This window comes from Oncorhynchus mykiss, chromosome 19 (genome assembly GCF_013265735.2).
Source record: "Oncorhynchus mykiss isolate Arlee chromosome 19, USDA_OmykA_1.1, whole genome shotgun sequence".
Lineage (NCBI taxonomy): Eukaryota > Metazoa > Chordata > Actinopteri > Salmoniformes > Salmonidae > Oncorhynchus > Oncorhynchus mykiss.
In genome coordinates, this window is record NC_048583.1 from 15,032,792 (window position 1) to 15,060,682 (window position 27,891).

At 42.5% G+C, this 27,891-nt stretch overlaps 1 protein-coding gene across 5 annotated transcripts in view; it reads right to left on the reverse strand.

The window, feature by feature from the left end:
- Positions 1–279: 279 nt before the first annotated feature.
- LOC110497400 (zinc finger and BTB domain-containing protein 20) overlaps positions 280–27,891 on the reverse strand; it is a 34,033-nt gene continuing 6,421 nt past the window's right edge. For 3 of the 5 annotated variants that reach the window (XM_036953689.1, XM_036953688.1, XM_036953690.1), the window contains 2 exons: positions 25,719–25,840; positions 18,207–19,428 (listed from right to left, as the gene is read on the reverse strand). In XM_036953689.1, coding sequence (XP_036809584.1) covers positions 18,367–19,428; positions 25,719–25,840 — 1,184 coding nt within the window. In that variant the 3' untranslated portion in view covers positions 18,207–18,366. Of the gene's footprint in view, positions 868–18,206; positions 19,429–25,079; positions 25,841–27,891 lie in introns of those variants that run through there. The other 2 variants (XM_036953691.1, XM_021573486.2) reach the window with 2 other exon arrangements.

Sequence of the window (27,891 nt, forward strand, 5' to 3'; positions counted from 1 at the left end):
CACATTTGTAATGTTCATGCCGTTTAATCGGCTTCTTGATTTTATTTTACCTTTATTTAATTAAGCAAGTCAGTTAAGAAAAAATACTTATTTACAGTAGTGACGGCCTACCGGGGAACAGTGGGTTAACTGCCTTGTTCAGGAGCAGAACGACAACTTTTTACCTTGTCAGCTCAGGGATTTGATTCAGCAACCTTTCGGTTACTGGCCCAACGCTCTAACCATTAGCCATACCTGCCAAGTGGATGGATTATCTTGGCAAAGGAGGAACGTTCACTAACTAAATTTGAGAGAAATAAGATTTTTGTGCGTATGGAACTTTTCTGGGATCTTTTATTTCAGCTCATGAAACATGGGACCAGCACTTTATATGTTGCGTTTATATTTTTGTTCAGTATATATGCCTTATATCACACAATGTCTGGATGCAATATTCTACCCAGGAATATTCTAAAGTCAAATATGTTACTCTCATTATTCCAAATGCATCTGTGGCTCTTTTATGCTGACAACAATGACAATTAATCTGTCTTTACTGCAGGGCTTGATCTAAACGTCAAAAGCTATTGAGTGGAATGGTTACTTTCTATGTTACAGAGTGGAATGGTTTTTCTGCTGGTGTATCCTGAGGTAGCTCCTCTCTGAGAACCTCTTCCCGCAGTGAGTACAGGGAAACAGCCTCTCTCCTGTGTGGACCTTCAGGTGCATCTTCAGCTGGTGCTGGCGGGAGAACCTTTTCTCACACTGGGGGCAGCTGTAGGGTTTCTCCCCTGTGTGGACCCTCTGGTGCCTCTTCAGGTTGCCAGCCTGGGCGAAGCGCATATCACATTGGGTACAGCTGAAGGGTTTCACCCCTGTGTGGACCCTCTGGTGGACCTCAACCTTCTGGGGGCAGCTGAAGCCTTTGTTACAGAACATGCAGAGGAACCGTTTCTCTTTACTATTGCCTGATGTGGCTCCTCCTCCCGGAGCCTCATCGTTTGAATTCAATACCTGATCAAAAAGTACACGGCCATGTGAATCAGAAGATGCCATCGACGTTGACACTGGGTCGCGATCCCAGAACATGTGTACAGGGGAGTGGGTCACAACATTTGTATTTGTCTCTAAGCTTCCCCTGTAATCTAATAAACCTCTGCCCTGTGATTGTCCTTCTACTTGGTGACAATCTGCATTCCATGTGGGAGGAGCATCGCCCTCCACTTTCACCTCATCTACCACTACAACCTCCCCTTTCTTATCTAGACACGCTTTGGCGTATACACTACTACTGTACTGGTTCCAGTCCCCTTTAGACAGATCAGTCTGTGTCTCTAAACCAAAGGGCATGTTGCCAGGGTCCATCTCTGTAGCGTAAGAACAAGACAGATCATCAACACCAGTGTCTAACGCGTCACCATCTCCACGGGAATTAACTGTCCTCTGGCTCTGGTGAAATACTGGTAAGTATTCTGAGACAGGAGCAGGAGGACAGACCAGTCTTCCCAGCACCAGTCTCTCTGGGTCTGATCTGTGGTCAGATCCTGTATGTAAGAGCCTGTGTTTTACAGTTAAAGTCTCTGTGTCGGTCTCTGACTTGATGACGGCGTTCGGCGCTCCACTGACCTCCGTGATGCTGCGTTGAGTCTTGGCCTGGGGCACGGTGGCAGTTGCGGTGTCCTCTGTGGCTATCGGGGGCGCTCCAGCCGATCCAGTCTGGATGTCTCTGCTGTGCCGTGGGTCCTCCTCTCCTTCAAACGTCTCCTGCTTAACCCCAAGACCTGCAGCCTCTGCATCTGCAGACTGACACAAAAAGAGGAGGTTATTGAATTGGATAACAGGGAAGTAGGTAAGTCTCACAAGTAGGACTGTTGCGGTGAGCGTATTACCGCCACACCGGTGGTTACGAGTCACACAGGTCGTTTCTCCAAGCTCCGATGCTGCTGATAGTCATTAGTAGAATACCAAACTTGCTAACTGCCTGGTGCTCAGCACTCTATTGTCCCTCTAATCACTCTGACATTAATGCAAATGTAATTGGAAATCTAAATCAAACACGTCATGAGAGCCCATGAGCTCATGTTGCGCAACATTTCTATAGGCTATGCAACTGCGCGGGAAAAAACAGAGCGATGGCCACTATTAAAAAGAGGATCCCATCAGCTTTTGATTGGCTAGGCCTACTATATTTAATTCAAGTTTCCTAATATTAAGCACATTGTTTATCTTTACAACAGGAGTATAATCTACCTGGCTGGCATGAAAATGAACCACGGGAAAATCGTCCTCCATTCGCTGTTTAAGTGCATAGATGACATGTATTTTTTCAGCTGCAGAATTGTTTTGGTACCCTTCCCCAGATCTGTGCCTTGACACAATCCTGTCTCTGAGCTCTACGGGCAATTCCTTCGACCTCATTGCTTGGTTTTTGCTCTGATATGCACTGTTAAGTGGAGGACCTTATATAAACAGTGTGCTTTTCCAAATCATGTCCAATCAATTGAATTTACCACAGGTGGACTCCAATCAAGTTGAAGAAACAACTCAAGGATGATCAATGGAAACAGAATGCAACTGAGCTCAATTTCAAGTCTCATAGCAAAGGATCTGAATACTTATGTAAATTAGGTATCCGTGTTTTATTTTGAATACATTTGCAAAAAATTCTAAAAAACTGTTTTCACTATGGGGTAATGTGTGTAGATTGCTGATGATTTTGTATTGATTGGATTCAGTTTAGAATAAGGCTAAGGTAACAACATTTTGACAAATTCAAGTGGTCTGAATACTTTCCAAATGCACTGTATATTATTTAGTATATGTAAAGACAAGATAAAATCAAAAATAGTGGGATGGGTGACAATATTAGCCTATCACTTGTGAATGATGCCCAGCATAAGGCAAGAAACAATGTTTTTCTTGAACTACTTTTTCTAATCATTGTCGCACAACTCATGTTTTATTTATTTATTTTTCACCCCAATTTCGTGGTATCCAAGTGGTAGTAGTTACAGTCTTGTCTCATCGCTGCAACTCCCGTACGGACTCAGGAGAGGCGAAGGTCGAGAGCCACTCGTCCCCCGAAACACAACCCAACCAAGCCACACTGCTTCTTGACACAATGCACATCCAACCCGGAAGCCTGCCGCACCAATGTGTCGGAGGAAACACCGAACACCTGGCGACCTGGTCAGCGTATCACGAGTGCCAAATAACGTCTTAAAATGAAGCACATTCATCTGCTTTACAAGGGGTGTAGAGCCTAACTGACATACACAAGCCGCGTGTGAGTTTCAAGTTTGGGGAAGATCCTTTTCACCATAAAAATGCACCTTTATAATAAAAGCATTGTCGCATTTGCGGTCACTTTTGATAATGGTGTTTCCCGCTAATGGAACATTTGCGCTTATAGCCCGCTGCAGTGTGCGCATTGCTGCGCTTATGTGAAGAAATAGCCTAATCGTTTATCAACATTTAAAGCTGTTGCGTCAGCCACATTGTGTAAAAAAATATATATTTTATTGCTAGTGGTTGTATTAATTTGGGATCTATCGCATCCCACAACTGTCCCAGACTACGTTTGGAATATTTATTTCTCGCACAGAATAGGTCAACTTTTGCACTATTGGTGATAGTAGATTGACATAGGCTAGTGCTTTTGCTGTTCGTTAGGCCTATTTATCTTGTTGGCTGACAAAGTAAATGTGGACAGTTCTTCCAAAATCTTTAATATGCACCTTGGAATTGGATAAGAATGCACGCAGTTGCGTTCACGATGTCCGTCTTCATTTGTAGTCTATGACAAAGACCCAATCACGTGTTGGAGAGAGCCATGCGAGTGATAGGTGCTTCGGATCGCGCAGCACTCAATATGAAGGGCACAACGCAGCACTCCAGGCCAAGGGCACAACCGCCACTGGCCTCAAAAGGTATGACTTTTTTTCAAGGATGTATTATGGCCACACAAAGGGGATGCCGCGGTGAAATGAGACTGATAAAGTGTGTACTGCGCAAAAAAACTAAGTAGAGCTCATGCCTTTCAAGCGACTTAAAAAAAAAATCATTAGCCTTACAATGTATTACAATCCAAAACATATAGCCCAACGTTTGTAGAACAACTAAAGTTATATTAATAACTCTAAATTAAGAATATAGGATTACTTACTTATTTGTTAACCGCTCAACACAGAATAGCCGCATGTGCGCACTCCATTAAATAGGTGAGAAAATATCCTTTCGATTTTATTCAGCTTTGTTCAATTGTATTGTTCATACTATAAAACGATGCCACGGAATCCTAAGCAAATCTTGTCTGCTAAATGAACTAGTGTAGCCCACAGCCATTTGGCATAGCCAGATCAGGGCCTAACATCAGGACAACTCAGAGTATGCTATTCTGTTCTTGTGAAATAGACTACATGTTCATCATATCATGCTTCTTTAGGGCTGTCTAAAATAAAGATTTATTGTGAAGGTGTAGGCTATATTACATGGATGTATTAGACTTTTTAAATGTAGATGTTCCAAAGGTCTGCATCAGTGGCTTTGTAGGCTTTGTGTGGAAGCCAGGTTTGCTTGACAATCACTGGCTGATGAAATTTTGTGACCGCCATAGCCCTACTCACAAGCTCCCCTATGGCAGATAAATAACGGTGTACTTGTAAGCAAATTAATAGCTGTAGGTATAGGTGCCTGAGCAATGGAGCAGCTGCACCCCCACTTTCAAAATAGGGGTGCAAACTGATGTTGTTGCGCACCCACTTTTATACCAGAAAATGAATGTTGTTTTCAATGATTAGTAACGTTTTGAGCTAGTCTGTATTAAAATAGATATACTAAATATACAAAAGTATGTGGACACCCCTTCAAATGAGTGGATTCGGACAATTCAGCCACACCCGTAGCTTACCGGTGTTTAAAATCGAGCACATCGCCATGCAATCTCCATAGACAAACATTGGCAGTAAAATGGCCCTACTGAAGAGCTCAGTGACTTTCAACGTGGCACCGTCATAGGATGCCACCTTTCCAACAAGTCAGTTTGACAAATGTCTGCCCTGCTGCCCCAGTCAACTGTAAGTCCTGTTATTGTGAAATTGAAATGTCTAGGAGCAACAACAGCTCAGCTGCAAAGTGGTAGGCCACACAAGCTTACAGAACGGGACCCCCGAGTGCTGAAGAGCAAAAAAATTGTCTGTCCTCGGTTGCAACACTCACTACCGAGTTCCAAACTGCCTCTGGAAGCAACGTCAGCATAAGAACTGTTTGTCGGAGCTTAATGAAATGGGTTTCCATGGCCGAGCAGCCTAAGATCACCATGCACAATGCCAAGCGTCGGCTGGAGTGGTGTAAAGCTCGCCACCATTGGACTCTGGAGCAGTGGAAACTCGTTCTCTGGAGTGATGAATCATGCTTCACCATCTGGCAGTCTGATGGATATATCTGTGTTTGGCGGATGCCAGGAGAACACTACATGCCCCAATGCATAGTGCCAACAGTAAAGTTTGGTGGAGGAGGAATAATAGTGTGGGGCTGTTTTTCATGGTTCAAGCTAGGCCCCTTAGTTCCGGTGAAGGGAAATCTTAACGCTACAGCATACAATGACATTCTAGATGATTCTGTGCTTCCAGCTTTGTGGCAACAGTTTGGGGAAGGCCCTTTCCTGTTTCAGCATGACAATGTCCCCATGCACAAAGCGAGGTCCATACAGAAATGGTTTGTAGGACTGGCCTGCAGAGAGCCCTGACCTCAACCCCATCTAACACATTTAGGATGAATTACAACGCCGACTGCAAGCAAGGCCTAATCGCCCAACATCAGTGTCCAACCTCACTAATGCTCATGGCTGAATGGAAGAAAGTCCCTGTAGCAATGTTCCAACATCAAGTGGAAAGCCTCCCCAGAAGAGTGGAGGCTGTTAAAGCAGCAACGGGGGGGGACCAACTCCATATTAATGTCCATGATTTTGGAATGAGATGTTCGACAAGCAGGTGTCCACATACCTTAGGCTATGTAGTTCATGTCCATGTTATATATAGGATATGATAGCTCACAGATGGCATTTTGCACCCCCTCCTCCCGTCTCTTCAAGATGAATGGTTTTGACCACTAAAGTTTTTGCTTCGTTTCCACGTGCCACTGTTTTGGTTCAGTGCAGTTAGAAAGCACTAGTTGCACCACTGGTGTTTAACATGAAAAGGAATCTGCAAAATAAAATTGTTTATCTATTTTGTTGTGCTGTTGTATCGTTGTTAGAGTAGGAGGCTACTAGTATGCAGTCTGTATACGAGTACATTTCTTTTCGTATGAAGTAGCATTTATGAATGAAAAGGTGATGTCATCTTTTTTTGTCACAAATAATGCAAATTTAATGTGCAATTTGACAATGTTTTTTTTTTAACCTGCCAAGTACAACATTTAAATCCTTATTGAATAAAACAATATCATTCCTCCCATTTTTGATTTCATTATTATGCTTTATCCTTGACAGTTTGGCCTGTCAATCAATCACGGTGGGTGGGATTGTCAGTGGAGGAGCAGAATATTTGAAAGTCACAGGCATGTTTAGGTTTCAGATCTGTCAATTCATTATTAGGGGTGGGATTTTCAGGGAAGGGAGAAGATGAGTACTCTAGTAATTAAAACACATTTTCAATATAAAACCTAAAAAAAATAGTTATGTTCTGTTCATATGTATTCCCCCTGTTAAGAAAAAAAGTAGAATGGCAGGATTTTTTTTTTTTTTAAATGGCAAGAATTTCTTGGAGAGATCCCCCAGACGCCAAAGCTTTTGCACTGTCACTTTCAGAAAAAGTCAGGCGCCCATGGCTGAGGGGAGCATTTCTGAAATAAACGGGCCATGTTTGATTATCTGTAATTTTTTATGTCACACTATGACACTAACCTCTATCACGATAACCTGCTGAGTTGAGGTTCCACTCCTCTCATGTGGAGCTACGGGTTGGTCATCTCTCCACGCTGGTTTCACAAAGCTCCTGTGGCTTCCAGTGAGATGTCCTTCACCTGAGAGAGTGATTGAGGAAAAAGGAGTGGTTAAGTTAGGTACGGTCAATGCTCAAAGCTATATTGTACAGTCTACAATTGGCAAAGATGTAAGGAAACACCTCATAACTTCTTGATACACTATTTATTGATTGACTTACTATGTTCCATGCTCACATTCTTTTGAGTATGACAATAGGCAATTCAGTAAATCAATAATCTTGTTAGAATATTATATTGTGTCTTTGTGCAATAATAAAAGTGTTCTTAATTGACCTCTGCCTGATCAAATAAAATAAAATGTGCAAGATGGCCAAGTAATCAGGGGAAGTGACCAGAAACTGACCAAGACCCAATTCTGGGTAACGCATCTGAACACGTGGTGAGGGTAACATGGCAACAGCCCCCGACTTCTGCAAAATCAAAATGTACCTCTTGTCATTCCTTTGTATCGTTCGAGGATCTTGACACTATTGGGACGACTTGCGAGGACGCGCTCCCGTGCCACCTTCAGTTCTTGTAGCTGTAATTTCCTCCGCAATGCCCTGTTTTCTTTCTGGCTTTGAGTTATTTCCAAACGAAACACTGCATAGTCGTCGTCTACGAGTTTACAAATCTCTGCCACAGCTGAATTCGCTAGAATCTCCATGATGGAGGCTATTTGAGTGTGAAAAACCATACAGTTAGCCATTGTTAGCAGCTACTAGCTAGCGTTATCGAGATAACATATATCAACCAAGTCGAACGCGAATTAAACAGTACATGGGGTACGTATGTGATGCTGTGCAGTTACATTAGTCATATTCTGAGTTCCAGGGTGTTAATAAACGTCTAAATAAAACCGCTAACGTAGAAATGGTTCTTGGTTACAGGTCGCTTCCGTTTACACTGAAGAGAAAGGATCTTATTGGGTGGCGTCATAGCTCAAAGGGTGTGGTTAAATAAATAAAAAATATGCGTACCCTGCTTTGAAATACGGTACTGCTTAAAATTGTAATTATTATGTTAAAAATCATTTTTTTTTGTGTTGGAATGGTGTGAACATATACCGGTCGTAAACATTTACGCGAGTAGTTCATCCTCTATAAGGAAATAGCAAGCTTTTTTAAACCTTTGATTGAGAAAAGTTTAAGGTGGGGTTTTAAGTGTTTTCTCAAATGTATGTTTTGGCCACAAATACGATTATTAGGGATGTGCACGGTTATTCGAATATCCACAGTATGCGAATAGTTGTGAGTATAAATACATTAATTAAAACATCCGTCTGACAATGGGTGGGTATAATTTGTTGAACGTTCAACGGGAATGTGTTCCAAAAACTTCGTAATGTACAAGGTTGCCAACAAACACAGAGTAGATTTGCCAATTCACGTCGCAACTAGCTGCCGAATAGGCATCAAATCACTACGTAGCTTATTCTTAATGTTTGTCCATAGGCTACCAGAGTGAGGACAGACATTTTTCGTAATAAACATGGTGAGTGAAAAATTAAATAGCAACTTTGTATGCGTTGTTTGTTGGCAACCTTGTTTACGATGTTTCTGTTGTAACGTTGCCAAAATTATACCCACCCTCTGACAATCATTTTAAATTATTCATTTAATAAAACAAACTTTTCAATGTAGTTATGACGTGCGCCCCGTAAAGACTAGTAGCCAACCGGTAGACTTCACGTGTAGCTTGTTTATGTTGGCCAATCAAACTGGCAAATAGGCTCAATGTGTCTCAAGTACGTGACAGTTCATTCACTACTGCAATGTTCAATGGAATACAATTACGTAATTAAACGTTTTTGAAACGATTAGGAGTTGGCTACAACCAGCTGTTGCTTACAGAATGGGGTTGAAGATAGCGCCTCAATTAACCTACCTTGCCAAGCTGTCTAGGATACTCCAGTGAAGACAGGCAAATATGGGTGGTGTTTGTTCTTCACTGGTTGCCCTTTTCTTGTGGCAACAGGTCACAAATCTTGCTCCTGTGATGGCACACTGTGGTATTTCACCCAGTAGATATGGGAGTTTATCAAAATTGGGTTTGTTTTTGAATACTTTGTGGATCTGTGTATTCTGAGGGAAATATGTGTCTCTAATATGGTCATACATTTGGTAGGTTAGGAAGTGCTGCTCAGTTTCCACCTCATTTTGTGAGCAGTGTGCACATAGTCTGTGTCCTCTTGAGAGCCAGGCCTGCCTACAGCGACCCTTCTCAATAGCAAGGCTATGCTCACTGAGTCTGTACATAGTCAAAGCTTTCCTTACGTTTGGGTCAGTCACAGTGGTTATGTATTCTGGCACTGTGTACTCTCTGTTTAGGGCCAAATAGCATTCTAGTTTGCTCTGTTTAAAAAATAAAAATCCTGTGTCAAGTAAATATATTTTAGTTTTCTCATGATTTGGTTGGGTTTAATTGTGTTCCTGTCCTGGGGGTCTGTTTGAACAGAGCCCCAGGATCAGCTTACTTAGGGGACTCTTCTCCAGGTTCATCTCTCTGTTGGTGATGGCTTTGTTATGCAAGGTTTGGGAATCGCTTCCTTTTAGGTGGTTGTAGAATTTAACGGTCTTTTCTGGATTTTGATCATCTCTCTCTCCCTCTGCTCACTACCATCTCACCGGCCCCTCCGCAGCTGCAATGGAGAGCCAGCGTCTCTTCCTCATTCAGCAGTACTCTGGTTAACGACAAGTTAAAAAATGTCTGGATATCCGTCCAAAATTCATACTATTCGAATAGTGAAATTATTTCAAACCCCCATCTCTAACGACTATAGGATGAGTCAACAACATTACTTGGGTATGGGCTAACGTAGGGTTTCCCAAACTCGGCACGTATTGCTATTTGTACATGTAATGAATTTGCAAAACGTATGATATGTTACAAATTCCAATTTGTTGTCGCTAATGTTAGCTAGGCTAGGGGTCAGGAGTTTTGTTAAAGGGTGAAGGGTTAGCTAAGTAGTTGCAAAGTAGCTCAAAAGTAGTATGTCGTTGTCCGTGATGAGATTCGAACACCCAACCTTTGGGTTGCTAATGTTTGTTTTATACTCCAACCCATCTTTAGTTTTTAGCCATAAGTAACCTTCTGTCTTATGTAACATACCAAATTAACATACTACATTGAACAAAAAATAAGAACGCAACATGTAAAGTGTTGGTTTCATGAGATAAAAGAAAAGATCCCTGAAATGTTCTATATGCACAAAAAGCTTTTTTCTCTAAAATGTTGTGTACAAATTTGATTACATCCCTGTTAATGAGCATTTCTCCTTTGCCAAGACAATCCATCCACCTAACAGGTGTGGCATATCAAGAAGCTGATTAAACAGCATGACCATTTCACAGGTGCACCTTGTTCTGGGGACAATAAAAGGCTACTCTAAAATGTACAGTTTTGACACAAAACACTATGCCACAGATGTCTCAAGTTTTGAGGGAATGTGTAATTGGCATGCTGACTGCAGAAATGTCCACCGGAGCTGTTGCCATAGAATTTAATGTTAATTTCTGTACGATAATCCTCCAATGTCGTTTTAGCGCATTTGGCAGTACGTCCAACTGGCCAAACAACCGCAGACCACATGCAACCACGCCAGCCCAGGACCTCCACATCCGGCATATTCACCTGTGTGTCGTTTGAGATAAGACACCTGATGAAACTGAGGAGTATTTCTGTCTTTAATAAAGCCCTTTTGCGGGGATAACACTTTTTTTTTAACCTATATTATTAAGATAACATAGACTATGGAGGATTTTACGCTCTTGCAAACTTCTGATTGGCTTGGCCTTGCGCCACAGTGGGTGGGCCAGTCTCCCAAGTGGGTGGGCCTATGCTGTCCTAGGCCCACCCATGGCTGCGCCCCTGCCCAGTCATGTAAATCCATGGATTAGGTCCTAATGAATTTATTTAAATTGACTGATTTCTTGATATGAACTGTAACTCATTGAAATTGTTGATTGTTGCGTTTACATTTTTGTTCAGTATAATTTGAGTGTCCCGGATTTATGTTTACTATGTTACATCTAGTCTAAGGCTTTTAAATATTTTGGACATTATTTTTGTCCTGCTTCTGTGAAAAGTTTGGACACGTGCGATGCCCATTGCATGAAAGGTGTCAGTGGCCTGTTCAGGAACATCAAGTTATTTAAAATGACTGCTTGTTTTTTGTTTATCATTTTGTAAAAAAAAAAACATCCTCCACTTTCCCCTGTTGGACCAAACTGTCAAATCATAGGAATTTTGATCGCTGTCCGGGGTTCTGAATCCGCTTGAAGGCTATATTAGAATGTTTATTTATTTACCTTTAATGTGGCAAGTCACTACTGGCCATATCAACGGCAATGGTAGGATATATATATATATATATATCACATGCAAACTTTTCACAGGAGCTGGATATATATATATATATATATATATATATATATATGTGTGTGTGTATTCTCTTTATACGGGATCTTTTTCCAGCTCCTGTGAAAAGTTTGCATGTGCGTAAAATCCTCCATAGTCTTTGTTATCTTAATAATATATGCCCAAGGGGAGCAATTATGGTGCCTGTAACTATTTAGACAGCCTATTTAAAACAAGTTCCTGTTTCGTTTTATAAAAATTTGATTAGAATTATTCACTGTCTTTTCAGGTCCATGCCAATCAAAAATGGCACATGTAGAAATGACCCGAATTGCGGGCTGCAGTTGCACACTTCTACAATGTATCTTCTTAAAATCTAACATTAACCACATTGATAACCCTACGCCTAACCTTAAATGAAGACCAAAAATTCAAACAAAAGAGGGCTTGGTCGGTAGGGGTGTCCTTGTCTCATCGCGCACCAGCGACTCCTGTGGCGGGCTGGGCGCAGTGTACGCTAGACAAGGTGGCCAGGTGCACGGTGTTTCCTCCGGCGCATTGGTGCGGCTGGCTTCCGAGTTGGATGTGCGCTGTGTTAAAGAAGCAGCGGCTTGGTTGGTTGTGTATCGGAGGATGCATGACTTTCAACCTTCGTCTCTCCCGAGCCCGTACGGGAGTTGTAGCGATGAGACAAGATAGTAGCTACTACAACAATTGGATACTACGAAATTGGGGAGAAAAAGGGGTAAAAATTAAAATAAAATAAAAAAAATATAAAAAAAATAAAAGGTTGGTGACCACTGGTCTAATGCCTGGTGACTGGGTTCATGGAAAGCCTGGGTCTAGCCTTCCTCAGCTGCCTCTGGGTTACCCCACCAATACAGACAGGGTCAGGATGGACGTTCACAACAAGAGGTACCTAGCCTATAACACAGCAGACAACCCCAACAACACCCAAGCAATGGTTAGAGTATGGAGCTCAAAGACTAACCACCTGAGGGCGGTGGCCCCTGCTTCTACCTCCTCTGGTGTCATTAGGGCACAACGTGGGAGGCTGAGCATTACGACGGACGCCAACAAGCTGTACGCCTGCCCCACATATAGAAAGCTCTTTAATGAAGCAAACTATGTGAAGAAGCACCAGACCGTTCACACCAAGGAGAAGCCCTTCAAGTGCAAACTATGTTACAAGAGCTTCTCCTTCCTGAGTAGCTTTATCAGACATACGAGTGTCCACAATGGGGAGAAATCTTAGCAGTGTGGCTTGAGATGTACACGGGATATCTGGGAACCATTCTTTAGCTGACATTATGGTTATGTGAAGTGTCTTTGAGTAAGAGTTTAATTAAGAGGGTAATTAACCACATACCACTCATTAACCTGTGTCACCATCTGTTGTAACTTTAATGGGTTACAGAGTTACTGTTTACGGTTAATTAATTGAGCTGTATCTACAGATATTATTTACATATGTAATATGTAATTGTATTAGAATTCGTGTGTTGGAGATTGAGAGAACTACATACAAATTTCTGTTGTATTGGTTAGTATTGGATTATGCTATTGACTGCATGTTCCAGAATACCTTGCAACAGGCCAGAGAGAGAGAGAGAGAGAGAGAGAGAGAACTCGCCAGTTAAGTACAAGTGATTATCCTGACTTTCGCTAGCAACTTTCTTTTATTGTTTTGTAGAATCTAAAGTTGTTAAATGTGACATGAACAAGTGATACTACTAAAATAAGTTTTCATTTCAAACCCGACATCCCGAGTCATTACTTTGAAGGTAGTTATTCTATACCATCTGTCTGTCTGAATTACAACTATAGGAGCAGGATGGCACATTGCTAGCCGAGTCAGTGTCTGTTCTCTCTAGCCGCATAAGGACACCTCCCTGTCCACGCAGACCAACTCTACGCATCGCCCTGATCTCAGCTAGTCTGTTGTCATGGAGACTAAATTCAGTTGTTGTTTTGTGTTCGACTGTCTGTTTCTGGTTGTGGTTAACAGTGTTGATCCCCAGCCCAGAGTTGTGGACGCTGTCCCATCCACTGACCTCCACTATGTCGCCTCTGGTTGGCCTCCAGCCAACCACCTGCAGGAAGAGTTTACAAAATAGACTTTACAAACATGGCAGAGAAAACTTAACGTTATGACTAACTACTGTTCACTGAAGGAGGGATATGAGGTACATCATACTACGGGGAGTCGGTTGAAGGATCTACAATCACGCCTGAGAAGGCCAATGAAATCCGTGCCTAGCTGGAAGCCCTGCCTTCCACAGATGATAAGCGTGAGACTCAGATTCATTACTTCAATTGAATAATGCTTTTCACCAAGCCCTGGAACGGGCGGCACGGGGCCAAACAGGTGTTCTACCTCGTTTCGCTCCTTCAGGGAACAATAGTTATAGTCTTAACGCTACGTTTCCTTTCAGTCAGTCAACTTTGGTACAACATACTGTGGGGAAATATAATCACGCCCCAAGCCACCCCAACGGACACTAAATTAAATGGCCCAAGACAGACCCCCCAGACCTGACCACGCTAGATGGGGCAGTCCAGATGTAGCACACAGTGTCCTGCCTGGTTACTTCCCCTGTCACAGCCGTAAGCACACTGTGGGCTACACTGGGAGCTGTGACATCCAAGCAATAAAATATCACGTGTTTGGAGATGCCCAACTCGCCACAGCACAAATATCTCCTATAGTCAACCCTTTAAACAATGCCCAAGTGATCGCATACACCGCTAGGTAAACCTAGCCCCTTGCTGCTATATGCCCTGGGGGGGAAAAAAGCTGGTTATACAACCGGATATCCCTGGACCGTTCAATGTATGTGCGTAAAGCTCTCAGAGGACACAGGGCACATAACCGCTGTTGCTATTCAGAAGCAAAAGGAGGATGTGAAGAGGGAAATAGCTTTAAAAAAAAACTGTAGGACATAGCCATGACTTTTGGGGCAAAGGTCACATTTGGACGCAATATCACCTTAGAGTTCCCCAAGGCGAACTGAGTACAGGGAGGGTGTACAGATAACACGTGGAAGTCCCCAACAACAATTCCCACGACACACTGAGATAGCAGCCATGTACATATTTATTGTGGAGAATGCCTGCTTCTGCTCAAAAATCTCCAGTAGGAACATAAGGATGTCCCTCACAGAGCACTGAAAAGGAACAAGTCCTTTATCTTGGTACCAGAGATCAAACACTTGCCACTTATACCATATAGACCTCTTGTGGAAGGTAGCAGACTGAATGGATTAATAACATTCAGCGGTAAACCTCTAGCCATCAGATTGGCCCTCTCAGGGGCAAGGCCCATAGGAACCAAATCTCCAGCCATGCGTGCCTGGTACAACAGGTCCCTCCCGGCACACCTTCTCCAATGTGGGCTGAATCAGAACCACTGGCGGAAACATTTAAAGGAGGGTCCGAGGCCACTGGTGTGCCAGAGGGTCCGTTCCCAACGGGGCACTCGGGTCACTCATTGCGAAAAATAGTCGACACTGCGCTTTTTCTCACGATGTGTAAAGATCTACGTCTGCCCTGTAGTCTCCACTCATGCCGTGACCACCTTGCGGGACAACACCTGGCGCATGAGAACTCCTTGCGACAGTAGCTGGGGATCCCTCCGCTGGGCCAGTGCCTGAAGGCATGTCGGGGACACCTGAAATTACCAGTTTAGGTGGTGTTGTGACTTTTGGCTAATTAATATTCAAGATAATTTACTGATTTAATTAATTGATCAGGTTTATTTGATGAATTTGGTTATCCAAATAATCTAAGAGGGACACCATTAAGTTTTGGATATAGAGACACCGTTTAATTTACTAATCATTTGTCAATTTACTATATTCTCATTCTCAACAGTTGTCGAGCTCTGAAACCTCAAGAACCAAATCGCTTACAAATTAACTCAATGTTACAAATAAGTCAAGGTTTTATTTGCTAGACTAAATTAATTGGAAAATTAGGTAGTTAAAGACACAATGTAAGACAGGGTACAATGGGGTACAACAGTTATTGAGGTGAGAAGCCCCACAGGTCAATATGAAATAGGTTTCTGTACTCAACTCAGACAAATACAACAGGACATTCACAGGACTTTTGAGAATGGCATGATCTTACTCATTGAAGGAGAAAATGTCGACATAGGCTTTCGCAACTGTGAAACTCTAGAGCTCCCCAACCAGGAATAGACATGAACTAGGCTACCGATTAGCAGCTGATGTGGACAGTCCCGGGATAGTATTGACCATGGGTTTGTAAATTAGATCTGCAGTCTTACAACACCCAATGACTTCCACCACTTTAAACATACAAAGCACCACTTTCAGAGGAAATTAATAATGCAATGGGGTAATTTACTTGTATGTTGCCTGCCCAGTAGGATTCCGTTAGGATAGGATGAAGCCGGGATAGAGACGGAAAAGGTGTGTTGTCCAAGACTCTTTCTCCCTTTCAGTTCTCAGTCCAGGAAACTAAAGTCTATGAGAGCTCTTCTGCAGTGAATTCTTCCTCTGCTGCCAGCTGGGATGGATAGCGAACTCGGTCAGTTAGTCTCAAATGCAAATAGTGCGTTCCTGCAATCACCCGCAGCAAGAGCGACATTGTTGATATATACAGAGAAAAGAGTCAGCCCGAGAATTGAACCCTGTGGTATCCCCATAGACTGCCAGAGGTCCGGACAACAGGCCCTCTGATTTGACACACTGAACTCTATCTGAGAAGTAGTTGGTGAATCAGGTTGACATATTGTTCATCAGGTGCAATGGAGAGATTGAAAATACTGATGGCCGAACCTACCAGCACAGCAAAAAGTCAGGTAAACAACCTCCAACCACCAAAAGGACCAACAACATGTACAACTGCTAAAGTAAGTAAATATCATTTTACTCAACATTCTGGCTTGTAGAGACTACTGCATCTTTTGTAGGGTGACTTCAGTCAGACCGAAAAAGCCATGCAGTAACCATGGTAAGACAAGGTAGCTTCCAGCTTTAATTAAGCTAACTTTCCTTGCTAGCTAACTTTCCTCCTTGCTTACAGCTGAAATTACTACCCTAGTTCTTTGTTTGTGATAATATGCAAACCATAATGCAAAATATGCTGATTTCAAAGACGATTGTCACCAAAAACGTTATTAATTCACTTCGTCTCCTTCGAGAAAAAAAAAAAATGAACTTGTCTTCCTTCCTTTGCCTCCCATCTGGTTTCCATTCGATTCTATTTCAACAAACTCAGATTCTAGCCACATTCTGCCTACGAATGACATTAATTTCGTAGACAGTGCACGCTATTATAAAAGAAGAGATTGTTTCTTCTATGCAAATGTTGTTAATCAGTACAACAAAATAATATTCTCTTAGCACTTGCCAATAAAGTATGTCCTAAATGGAAAGGAAAACAAGCTCAATTACTCAATGCATGCACACACTCCTATTGAATAATATGCATTCACCTGTATAGTGAATAGATCTAGGCTACATCTTGATTTACCCAGTGTATCAATACAGATTTTCCATTCAAATAAAGGATTACCATTATGTTGTTTTCTAGTTAGATTGGTAAAAAAAAAAGTACATTTGAATATAATTGTTAAAATATAATGATATTGAACTCAAAAGATGCCCAACGATTGAACAGAGCAGTATCTGAGTTGATCTGACTGGATCAAGTGCCATTCTGTGACTTTGGCAAATACGCCTTTTTTTTGTGGTATCGTTTTGGTATCAAGTATCGTGATACTAAACCTGGTATCGATATCGAAGTCAAAATTCTGGTATCGTGACAACACTGAATGACATAATGACAAACTGAAAACATGTTTTTAGAAATTTTAGCACATTTATTGAAAATTAAATACAGAAATATGTAATTTACATAAGTATTCACATCCCTGAGTCAATACATGTTAAAATAACCTTTGGCAGCAATTACAGCTGAGTCTTTCTGAGTAAGTCTCTCAGAGCTTTACACACCTGGACTGTACAATACTTCCATATTATTCTTTTAAAATGTCTTCAAGCTCTGTCAAGTTAGTTGTTGATCATTAAACAATGGGTGGGACTAATCCTGGAAGCTGTTTAAATCTGCATTCCAGGTTTTAGCTACCACCGGCTAAAACTATGACGTTGAAATGCCTATCTACTCTGTTCCATCTCACTGCGCAATCCACTGTCTCAACAGCCCAGCCAGACAATTTATAAACTTGATCTCCACTGTACAAAGAAATGTCAAAAGAAAACAGGTAAAACGAAAACGAAGTGCAGCTAGTTTTCAGTCTTTCCAGCTTCAGTTTGAAGTGATTGTGTTAGCTGTGTTGTTAGCTAGCTCCTCTGAACAAGTGTCCTCATGAGAGCACATTTTCTATGCCAGGTGAAATCGCGCCTCATTTAGCTCATTGTTATGGATGTATCCAAATAAATGTCACTAAAAGACTGCTTCTGTAAATGCAGCTACTTTGTTGTTATTCGGCCTGCATTGTTTGATGTGACTAAGTTAGCCATAGTTGGATAGCTAGCAAGCAAGGGATAAGAACATTGAAAATATGAAGAGTGGTAGGTACTCAGTGATGTGTTGTTGGATTTGCCCCAAACATAACGCTTTGTATTGAGGACAAAGTTTTTAGAAATGCCACATTTTTTTGCTGTTTTAATTTAGTCCCTAATTGCAAACAGGATGCATGTTTTGGAATATGTTGTATTCTGTACATTTCTTCTTTTTTACTCTGTCATTTAGGTTAGTTTTGTGGAGTAACTACAATGTTGTTGATCCATCCTCAATTCTCCAATCACAGCCATTAAACTATAACTGTATTAAAGTCACCATTGGCCTCATGTTGAAATCCTTGAGCGGTTTCCTTCCTCTCCGGCAACTGAGTTAGGAAGGACGCATGTATCTTTGCAGTACCTGGGTGTATTGATACACCATCCAAACTGTAATTAATAACTTCACCATGCTCAAAGCAATATTCACTGTTTTTTTGTTGTTGACCTATCTACCAATAGGCGCCCTTCTTTGCGAGGCAAAGGTGCATCTTCAGCGGGTTCTGGTGGGAGAACCGCTTCTCACTCTACTGGCAGCTGTAGAGTTCTCCCCTGTGTGGACCCTCTGGTGCCTCTTCAGGCTGTACGAGTGGGAGAAGCGCATCTGACACTGGGTACAGCTGAAGGGTTTCACCCCTGTGTGGACCCTCTGGTGAGTCTTTACGTTCTGGAGGCAGCTGAAGCCTTTGTTACAGGACATGCAGATGAACCGTTTCTCTTTACTATTGCCTGATGTTGCTCCCCCTTCCTGAGCCTGGGCCCTTTGGTCCTTTGAGTTCAATACTTGATAGAAAAGGATGCGGCCGTGTGAATCGGAAGGCCCCATCGACGTGGACACTGTGTCGCGATCCCTGAGAATGTGTAAAGGGGAGTGGGTCGCAACATTTGGATTAGTCTCTAAACTTTCCCTGTAATCTAAGACATCTCTACCTTGTGAGTGTCCAAGTCCTAAGTGAGTCTTGTCTGCATTCAGTGTCAGAGGAACGTCGCCCTCCATTTTCACAGTCACTTCGTCTACGACTATAACCTCCCCTTTCTTATCTAGGCACCCTTCAGAGTATACACTACTACTATACCGGTTCCAGCCCCCTTTAGACAGATCAGTCTGTGTCTCTAAACCCAAGGGCATGTTGCCAGGGTCCATCTCTGTTGTGTAAGTGCAAGGCAGATCATCAACACCAGTATCTAACGTGTCACAACAGGAATGAACTGTCCTCTGGCTCTGGTGAAATACCGTTAAGTATTCAGAGCCAGGAGCAGGAGGACAGACCAGTCGCTCCAGTCTCTCTGGGTCTGATCCGTGGTCATATCCTGGGTGTAAGAGCCTGTGTTTTACAGTCTCTGTGTTGGTCTCTGACTTGAGGAATGCGTTCGAGGTTCCACTGAACTCCGTGATGCTACGTCGGGTACTGGGCGGCGCTGGGGCGGAGGTGGTGGGGACCTCTGTGGCTACATGGGGAGCTCCAGTCTGGATGTCTCTGCTGTGTCGTTGGTCCTCCTCTCCTCCAGTCCTCTCCAGCTTGACCCCAGGACTTGCAGCCTCTGCATCTGCAGACTGACATAAGAAGAGAAGAGGTTATTACCGGCACATGAGACTAATTGGATAACAATGTCGTAGGGAAGTCTCACAAGCTATACTTTTGTATAGCACCTCTTCAAATTAGTGATTTGGCTATTTCAGCCACACTCGTAGCTGACAGGTGTATACAATCAAGCACACAGCCATGCAATCTCTATAGGCAAACATTGGCAGTAGAATGGACCGTACAGAAGAGCTGAGTGACTTTCAATGTGGCACCGTCATAGGATACCACCTTTCCAACAAGTCAGTTCGTCAAATTTCTGCCCTACTAGAGCTGCCGCGGTCAACTGTGAGTGCTGTTATTGTGAAGTGGAAACCTCTAGGAGCAACAACGGCTCAGCCGCAAAGTGGTAAGCCACACAAGCTCACAGAACTGGACCGCCGAGTGCTGTAGCGCATAATAATCGTCTGTCCTTGGTTGCAACACTCACTACCAGGTTCCAAACTGCCTCTGGAAGCAGCATCGGCACAAGAACTGTTTGTCGGGAGCTTCATGAAATGGGTTTCCATGGCTGAGTAGCCGCACACAAGCCTAAGATCACAATGTCAAGTGTCAGCTGGAGTGGTGTAAAGCTCACCACCATTGGACTCTGGAGCAGTGGAAACGCGTTCTCTGGAGTGACGAATCACGCTTCACCATCTGGCAGTCCAATGGACGAATCCGGGTTTGGCGGATGCCAGCAGAACGCTACCTGCCCGAATGCATAGTGCCAACTGTAAAGGTTCATGGAGGAGTAATAATGGTCTGGGGCTGTTTATCATGGTTCGGGCTTGGCCCCTTAGTTCCGGCAAAGGGAAATCTTAATGCTACAGCATACAATGTGATATTCTAGATTATTCTACACTTCCAACTTTGTGGCAACAATTTGGGGTAGGCCCATTCCTGATTCAGCATGAAAATGCCCCTGTGCACAAAGTGTGGTCTATACAGAAATGGTTTGAGATCGGTGTGGAAGAACTTGACTGGCATGCACAGAGCCCTGACCTCAACCCCATCTTACACCTTTGAGATGAACTAGAACGCAAAGCTGCGAGCCAGGCCTAATCGCCCAACATCAGTGCCCGACCTCACTAATGCTCTTGTGCTGCGGGGACTTGCTTCCATTCAGCCAATGTTCCAACATCTAATGGAAAGCCTTCCCAGAAGAGTGGAGGCTCTTATAGCAGAAAAGGGGGGACCAACTTCATATTAATGCCCATGATTTTGGAATGAGATGTTCGACAAGCAGGTGTCCACAGATATACACTACATGTAATCCTTTCGTGCTTTTCATATAATTCACGTACCCATAGCAATAGTAAACATTAGGCCATAGCAATGGTACAAAAATAAACAGACATGCACACTCCCAAGGCAGGTGCATGTCTAATGGTGCTTAAGTAATATAAACAAATGCTCCTAATGCACGTGTCTAATGTACCTCACTGGACTAGGTCATGGCTTCCCTTAGCCTAATGACCTAGACACATATAGAGTGCACTTATTCTGCTTACTACTACTATAAGATGTATAATGTGCACACATGTACTGGAAAATTTCCAACACAACGCAAAGTAAACACTGCCCGGGGGAAATAATGTGATGCTGTGCAGTTAAATTAGTCATATTTTGAGTTACACAGTGTTAACAAACGTCTAAACAACAACAAAAACGCTAACGTGGAAATTGTTATTGGTTCCTGTTCACTTCCGTATCGACTGAAGAGAAAGGCTCTTATTGGTTGGCGTCATAGCTCAAAGGGTGTGGTTAAATTAAGTATTTATGTGTATTGTTCTTTGAATTACGGTACAGCTTATTACATCACATCTCCTTTGATCAATACCTTTCAAGATGACAGCAGATTAGCTTAGAAAGAACAGTGTGACAGCGAGACAATAATAGAATGTAGAGTCCATCTACGGCACCTCAGTAAGGTAAATATTCAACTGTCCTTGTGCTTCGGTCCTTCTTATGATAATTATTACAATACAGTGCGTTGCGTAAGTCTTCGCCCACCTTAAACTTCTCCATTTGATTGTGTTACAACCTGGAATTTAAATGGATTTAATTGTAATTTGTCAACAATTTATTGAAAATACTCTGTCAAAGTGGAACAAAAATTCTAACATTGTTTGAAGATTTATGACAACTACAACATTATTATACCTTGATTACATAAGTATTCACCCCCCTGAGTAAATACTTTGGTAGTGATTACAGCGTTGAATCTTCTTGGGTAAGTCTCTTGAGAGCTTTGCACACCTGTATGCTATTGTGCAATATTTGCCCAATATCATTTGAAATTCTTCAACCTCTGTCAAGGTGTTGGGGATCATGGCTAGACAGCAATTTTATGTCTTGCCCTAGATTTTCAAGCAGATTTAAGTCAAAAATGTAACTTGGCCATTCAGGAACGTTCACGGTCTTCTTGATAAGCAACTCCAGTGTATATTTGGCCTTGTGTTGTAAGTCATTGTCCTGCTGAAAGGTGAATTCCTCTGAGTGTCTGGTGTAAAGCAGACTGAAGCAGGTTTTCCTCTGGGATTTTGCCTGTGCTTAGCTACATCCTGTTTCTTTTCATCCTGAAAAATCCCAGTATTTGCTGATGTCAAGCATACCCATAATGCAGCCACCAACATGCTTGAAAATAAGGAGGCAGTTACTCAGTGATGTGTTCTGTTTCCCCCAAACAGAAGGCTTTGCATTTAGGCCAAAACGTCCTTTGCTGTGTTTATTTTGTAGTATTACTTTAGTGCTTTGTTGCTTACAGGATGGATGTTTTTGAATATTTGTATTCTTGTCATTCTGTCATTACCTACAGTGTTGATCCATCCTCAATTCTTCCATCTCAGCCATTAAACTCACCAATGAGTTTTAAAAATCACCAATGGCCTCATGGTAACATCCCTGAACAGTTGCATTCTTGTCCTGAAGCTCAGTTCAGAAGGATGACTATCTTAGATGTGTCTGGGTATAATCATGTCACAGTGATTCCTTGTAACATATGTGATTTGTCTAGAGAAATGTACTCCTGAACTCATTTAGGCTTGCCTAAACAAAAAAGGGGAATACTTATGCAATGATTACTGTATATTTTAGTTATCCAATTTTTATATTTAAAAAAAATCTTCCACTTTGACAGAGTATTTTGATTAAATTGTTGACGAAAAAAAATACAATTAAATCCATTTTAACTCCAGTTCATAACAAAATTAGGAAAAGTCTAAAAGGGGGATGAATGTTTAGTTTACCACTTATATCGCTATAAGTTACCACAAAAATATGCAGAACATTTGATTGTATTGTTATATTCTGATTTTAAAATACCAACCCAACAGGGTAGAATGAAGCACAACAGGGTAGAATGAAGCACAACAGGGTACTTGGTATTTTATTAGGATCCCCATTAGCTCTTGCAAAAGCAGCACCTACTCTTCCTGGGGTCAAGATGAAACATAATCCAGAATGACATAATAGCGAACATCAATAGACAAGAACAGCTCAAGAACAGAACTACATACATTTATAGAAAATGAAAGCAATAGGGAGGGAACAAACAGCAATAATGAATAGATTTAAACAATGACATATTTGATTTAAGGTCTGAACAAAAATAGTTTCAAAGATTTTACTGAGTTACAGTTCATATCAGGAAATCAGTCAATTGAAATAAATTCATTAGGCCCTAATCTATGGATTTCACATGCCTGGGAATACCGATATGCATCAGTCACAGATACCTTAAAATAAGGTAGGGGCGTGGATCGGAAAACCAGTCAGTATCTGGTGTGACCACCATTTGCCTCGTGCAGCGCGACATATCTCCTTCACATAGAGTTGATCAGACTGATTGTGGCCTGTGGCATGTTGTCCCACTCAATGGCTGTGAGAAGTTCCTGGATATTGGCGGGAACTGGAACACGCTGTGGTACATGTTGATCCCGAGCATCCCAAACATGCTCAATGGGTGACTTGTCTGGTGAGTATGCAGGCCATGGAAGAACTGGGGCATTTTCAGGTTCCAAGAATTGTGTACAGATCCTTGCGATGTGGGGCCTTGCATTATTATGCTGAAACATGACGTAAAGGCGGTAGATGAATGGGCCCGACAGGATCTCATCACGGTATATCTGTGCATTCAAATTTCCATCGATAAAATGCAATTGTGTTCATTGTCCGTAGCTTATGCCTGCCCATACCATAACCCCACCGCCACAATGGGGCACTCTGTTCACAACATTGACACGCGACGCCATAAAAGTGGTCGGCGGTTGTGAGGCCGGTTGGAAATACTTCCAAATTCTCAAAAACAATGTTGGAGGCGGCTTATGGTAGAGAAATTAACATTCAATTATGTGACAAAAGCTCTTGTGGACATTCCTGCAGTCCGCATGCCAATTGCACACGCCCTCAAAATTTGAGACATTGTGTTGAGTGACAAAACTGCACATTTCAGAGTAGCCTTTTATTGTCCCCAGCACAAGGTGCAACTGTGTAATGATCATGCTGATTACCTTGACAAAGGAGAAATGCTCACTAACTGGGATGTAAACAAATTTGTGCACAACTTTTTTGCGAAATAAGGTTTTTGTGTATATGTAACATTTCTGGGATCTTTTATTTCAGCAGATGAAATATGGGACAAACACTTTACATGTTGCATTTTATATTTTTTGTTAAATGAATGAAATGGCTGAAAACCATTACGCCTATAATAATAATGAATATTGTGCATTAGTTTACTTTCTATTTATTTGATCAAATAAAATAAAAATACTTTTTAAACATCGTCAACCTGAGTTTGTAAAACATGAACAGATTTATTGTTGCTAGCCAATTACATTACTAATTACAATTATATATGCACATTTCATTACTTACATTAGACTATGTAACTAATTAAGAATTGTATAAAATATATTATTCAAAGAGAAATGAATATTGACATTAGTCATTTATTTGCCATTTTCTCAAACATTTAACAACCGTTAGGTGCATAATCCTAACAGGGTGGAACCTTAGAGTGGAATCATTTTGCTTTACACCGTTTTTTCCCCCCACCAACAAATGATACTTCCTGAACATGGTGCCATTGTGGGAGGGGGCTGTTTTTTTTAAAGGGGAATTGAGTTTTTCCTCTATATTAATTTAGCCACCTCCGCAAAAGATATGTACATTTAGTTTTTATATTTTTGCAGAGACAAGCTTTTAAATGGATAGTTGTTGGCCTAATGCCTGGAAGTTTACGGGAACAGTTAGCATGTATTTGCGCTAATGCTAGTAGCGATGCATTCCACCCCCCCAGCTAGGTTTACTGTCTCTCTAAAAATAGGTATTTACACAAGCCTGTTTCAAATAAGTTAACAAAGGATTAATGAGGGGTATGTGGTTAATTACCCCCTTATCCTAAGACACTTCACATGATAACTATAATATTTCAACTAAATAACAGTTCCAAGACATCCCCATTGTACATTTCAAGTGATACGATTTCTCTCAATTATTAGACACAACTATGTCTGATAAGGCTACTCAGGGACACTGCCTCTCCCGTATGGACCTTCTGGTGCACCTTCATATTGTGGTGGTGGGAGAACCTCTTCGCACACTGGGGGCAGCTGTAGGGTTTCTCCCCTGTGTGGACCCTCTGATGCCTCTTCAGGTTGGACGATCGGGAGAAACTGGCCGGGCACAGGTGGCAGCTGAACGCTTTCTCCCCCGTGTGCATCCTCTGGTGGATCTCCACCTGTTTGGGGGAACTGAAGGCTTTCCCACAGAATGAAGACGGAAAGCACTTCTCTTTGGAGCTGCCACCTTTACTGATTCCGTCTCTACTAGGGTCATGTGTCAATGGGCTTGTGTAGCCATTTAGTGTTGAGGCACTGGCATTGTCTGAGGTCTGGTTTAACATTAGGAGAGTGTGAGGAGGATGAAGGCCAGGAAGTGTCTGTGGTGTCGCAGGGTCCATGTTCCAGTTGATAGATCCTATAGAAGGTATGCTAAAGGCAGCATCTGTTAGGGGGTTAACCTGAGGCGCCATCAGTCTCTCTGAATCACCACTATAGGAGCAGGATGGAGCATCGCTAGGCGAGTCAGTGTCTGTTCTCTCCAGCCGTATACGGACACCTCCCAGTCCCCGCAGACCAATTCTACGCCTCGCCCTGGTCTCAGCCAGTCCTGGTCTCAGTTCAGTTGTTGTTTTGTGTTCCACTGTCTGTTTCTGGTTGTTATTAACAGTGTTGCTCCCCAGCCCAGAGTTGAGGACACTGTCCCATCCACTGACCTCCACTATGTCATCTCTAGTCCTGGCCTGCTCAGTGATGTTGTCCCCTGGGCCCTTGGCTGCACCGTCTTGGGAATCCAAGTTGTCCGCCCAGTCTCCTCTGTTAGCCTCCAGCCAACCACCTGCAAGAGGTTACAAAATACTTTCCAAACATGGAAGATAAAATGTAACGTTATGACTATAAATACTGTTCCCTGAAGGAGGGAAACAAGGTACAACATACTATGGGGAGTCGCACACTCGCCACTTCGATTGAAGGATCTACAATCACGCCTGACAAGGCCAATGAAATCCGCGTGACGCTGGACACCCCGCCGTCAACAGGATTCATTCCTTCCTTCAAGTTAATATCTCTCTCAAGGTTTGACAAAATTTTTTAGCCACAAGTAGTGCAGATTTTTTTACTTGTTCGAAAGCACAAGCACAAGTTCCACCACTGGTGGAAATGCATAAAGGAAGGTCAAAAGGTCACTGGTGCGCCAGAGAGTCTTTCCCAACGGGGCGCTTGGGTCCTTCGTGCAGAAAAAAAGACGACAATGCGCATTTTCTTGAAATGCGTAAAGATCTATGTCGGCATTGCCGAACCTCTCCCATATCTGGGCAACCACCCAGGGGTGTAGTCTCCGCCCTTGACGAAAAGGGGCCCCCCTGGATAGCAGATCCACCCGAGTTGAGGTAACCAAGAACATGCATCACCTGATGTGTGATGTGCACTGCTCCACCACAACAGGGAGCGAGCCAAGGTGAGGAGGGGGAGGGTCCGCTTTGCCTGTTGATGTATTATATATACATTTAAGTCATTTAGCACACGCTCTTATCCAGCATGACTTACAAGAGTGAGAGCGCACATTTGTGTACCATTTTCATACTGGTTCCCCGTGGGAACCGAACCAACAACCCTGGCATTGCAAGCACCATGCTCTACCAACTCAGCCACTATCGTTAGATACGACCAGCACACAGTGGTGTAAAGTACTTAAGTACAAATACTTGAAAGTACTGCTTAAGTAGTTTTTTGGGGTATCTGTACTTTACTATTAATATTTGTGCCTACTTTTACTTTACTACATTCCAAAATAAAATAATGTACTTTTTACTCCATACATTTTCCTTGACACCCAAAAGTACAGGAAATGTGTCAAATTCACACACTTATCAAGAGAACATCGCTTGTTATCCCTACTGAGTCTGATCTGGCGGACTCACTAAACACAAATACTTAGTTTGTAAATCATGTCTGAGTATTGGGAGTGTGCCCCTGGCTCTCGTCAATCAAAATAAAAAATTAAATTCTGCCGTCTGGTTTACTCAATAAGAAATTTGAAATGGTTTATACTTTTACTTTTGATACTTAAGTATATTTAAAAGCAAATACATTTAAACTTTTACTCAAGTAGTATTTTACTGGGTGACTTTTTTTACTTGAGTCATTTTCTATGAAGGCATCTTTACTTTTCCTCAAGTATGACAATTTAGTACTTTTAACACCACTGCCCGCACATGTCTGACAATCAGAAGTTCCAGGTAATTGATATGCCAGGCTCTCTGCGACACCGTCCATACTTCTCGAATTCAGTAACCCTCGCACACCGCGCCCGTCTGTCGTGATCACCTTGCGGGACAACACCTGGCCCATGAGAACCTCTTGCGACAGTAGCCGGGGATCCCTCCACTGGGCCAGTGCCTGAAGTCATGTCTGGGACACTGGAATTGACCGGTTTAGGTGGCGAGATGCATCCAAGCGTGTCGCTAGCCCCCAACACTGGAACAGCCTCAACAGCCTGACCACCATCCATAGAAGCATCATCCCCAGTAGACGCAGGAACTGGTGAAAACATACAGGAACTGGTGAAAAACAAATTTGGGCCAAGCAGAGCTGGAAACCCAACAACCTCTCCGGGGATAGAAAAGTGCAATTTAAGGATGAGTCTAACTCGAGACCCAGGAATGGAATGTGCTGAGACAACTCTTTTTTCTGGTTTACAATAAAACCTAGAGAATGAACATGGGGCATTAGCCTCGGTGTGTAACACTGCTTGTTCCTTTGACTGCCATCAGCCAATCATCCTGATAGGTCAACACACTCAGCCCCTGGCCCCTCATGGACTACCAAAAAATGATGCTACTTTCATAGCGTGAGGAGGTGGCTGTCCCCAAACTAAGTCCTCTTCAT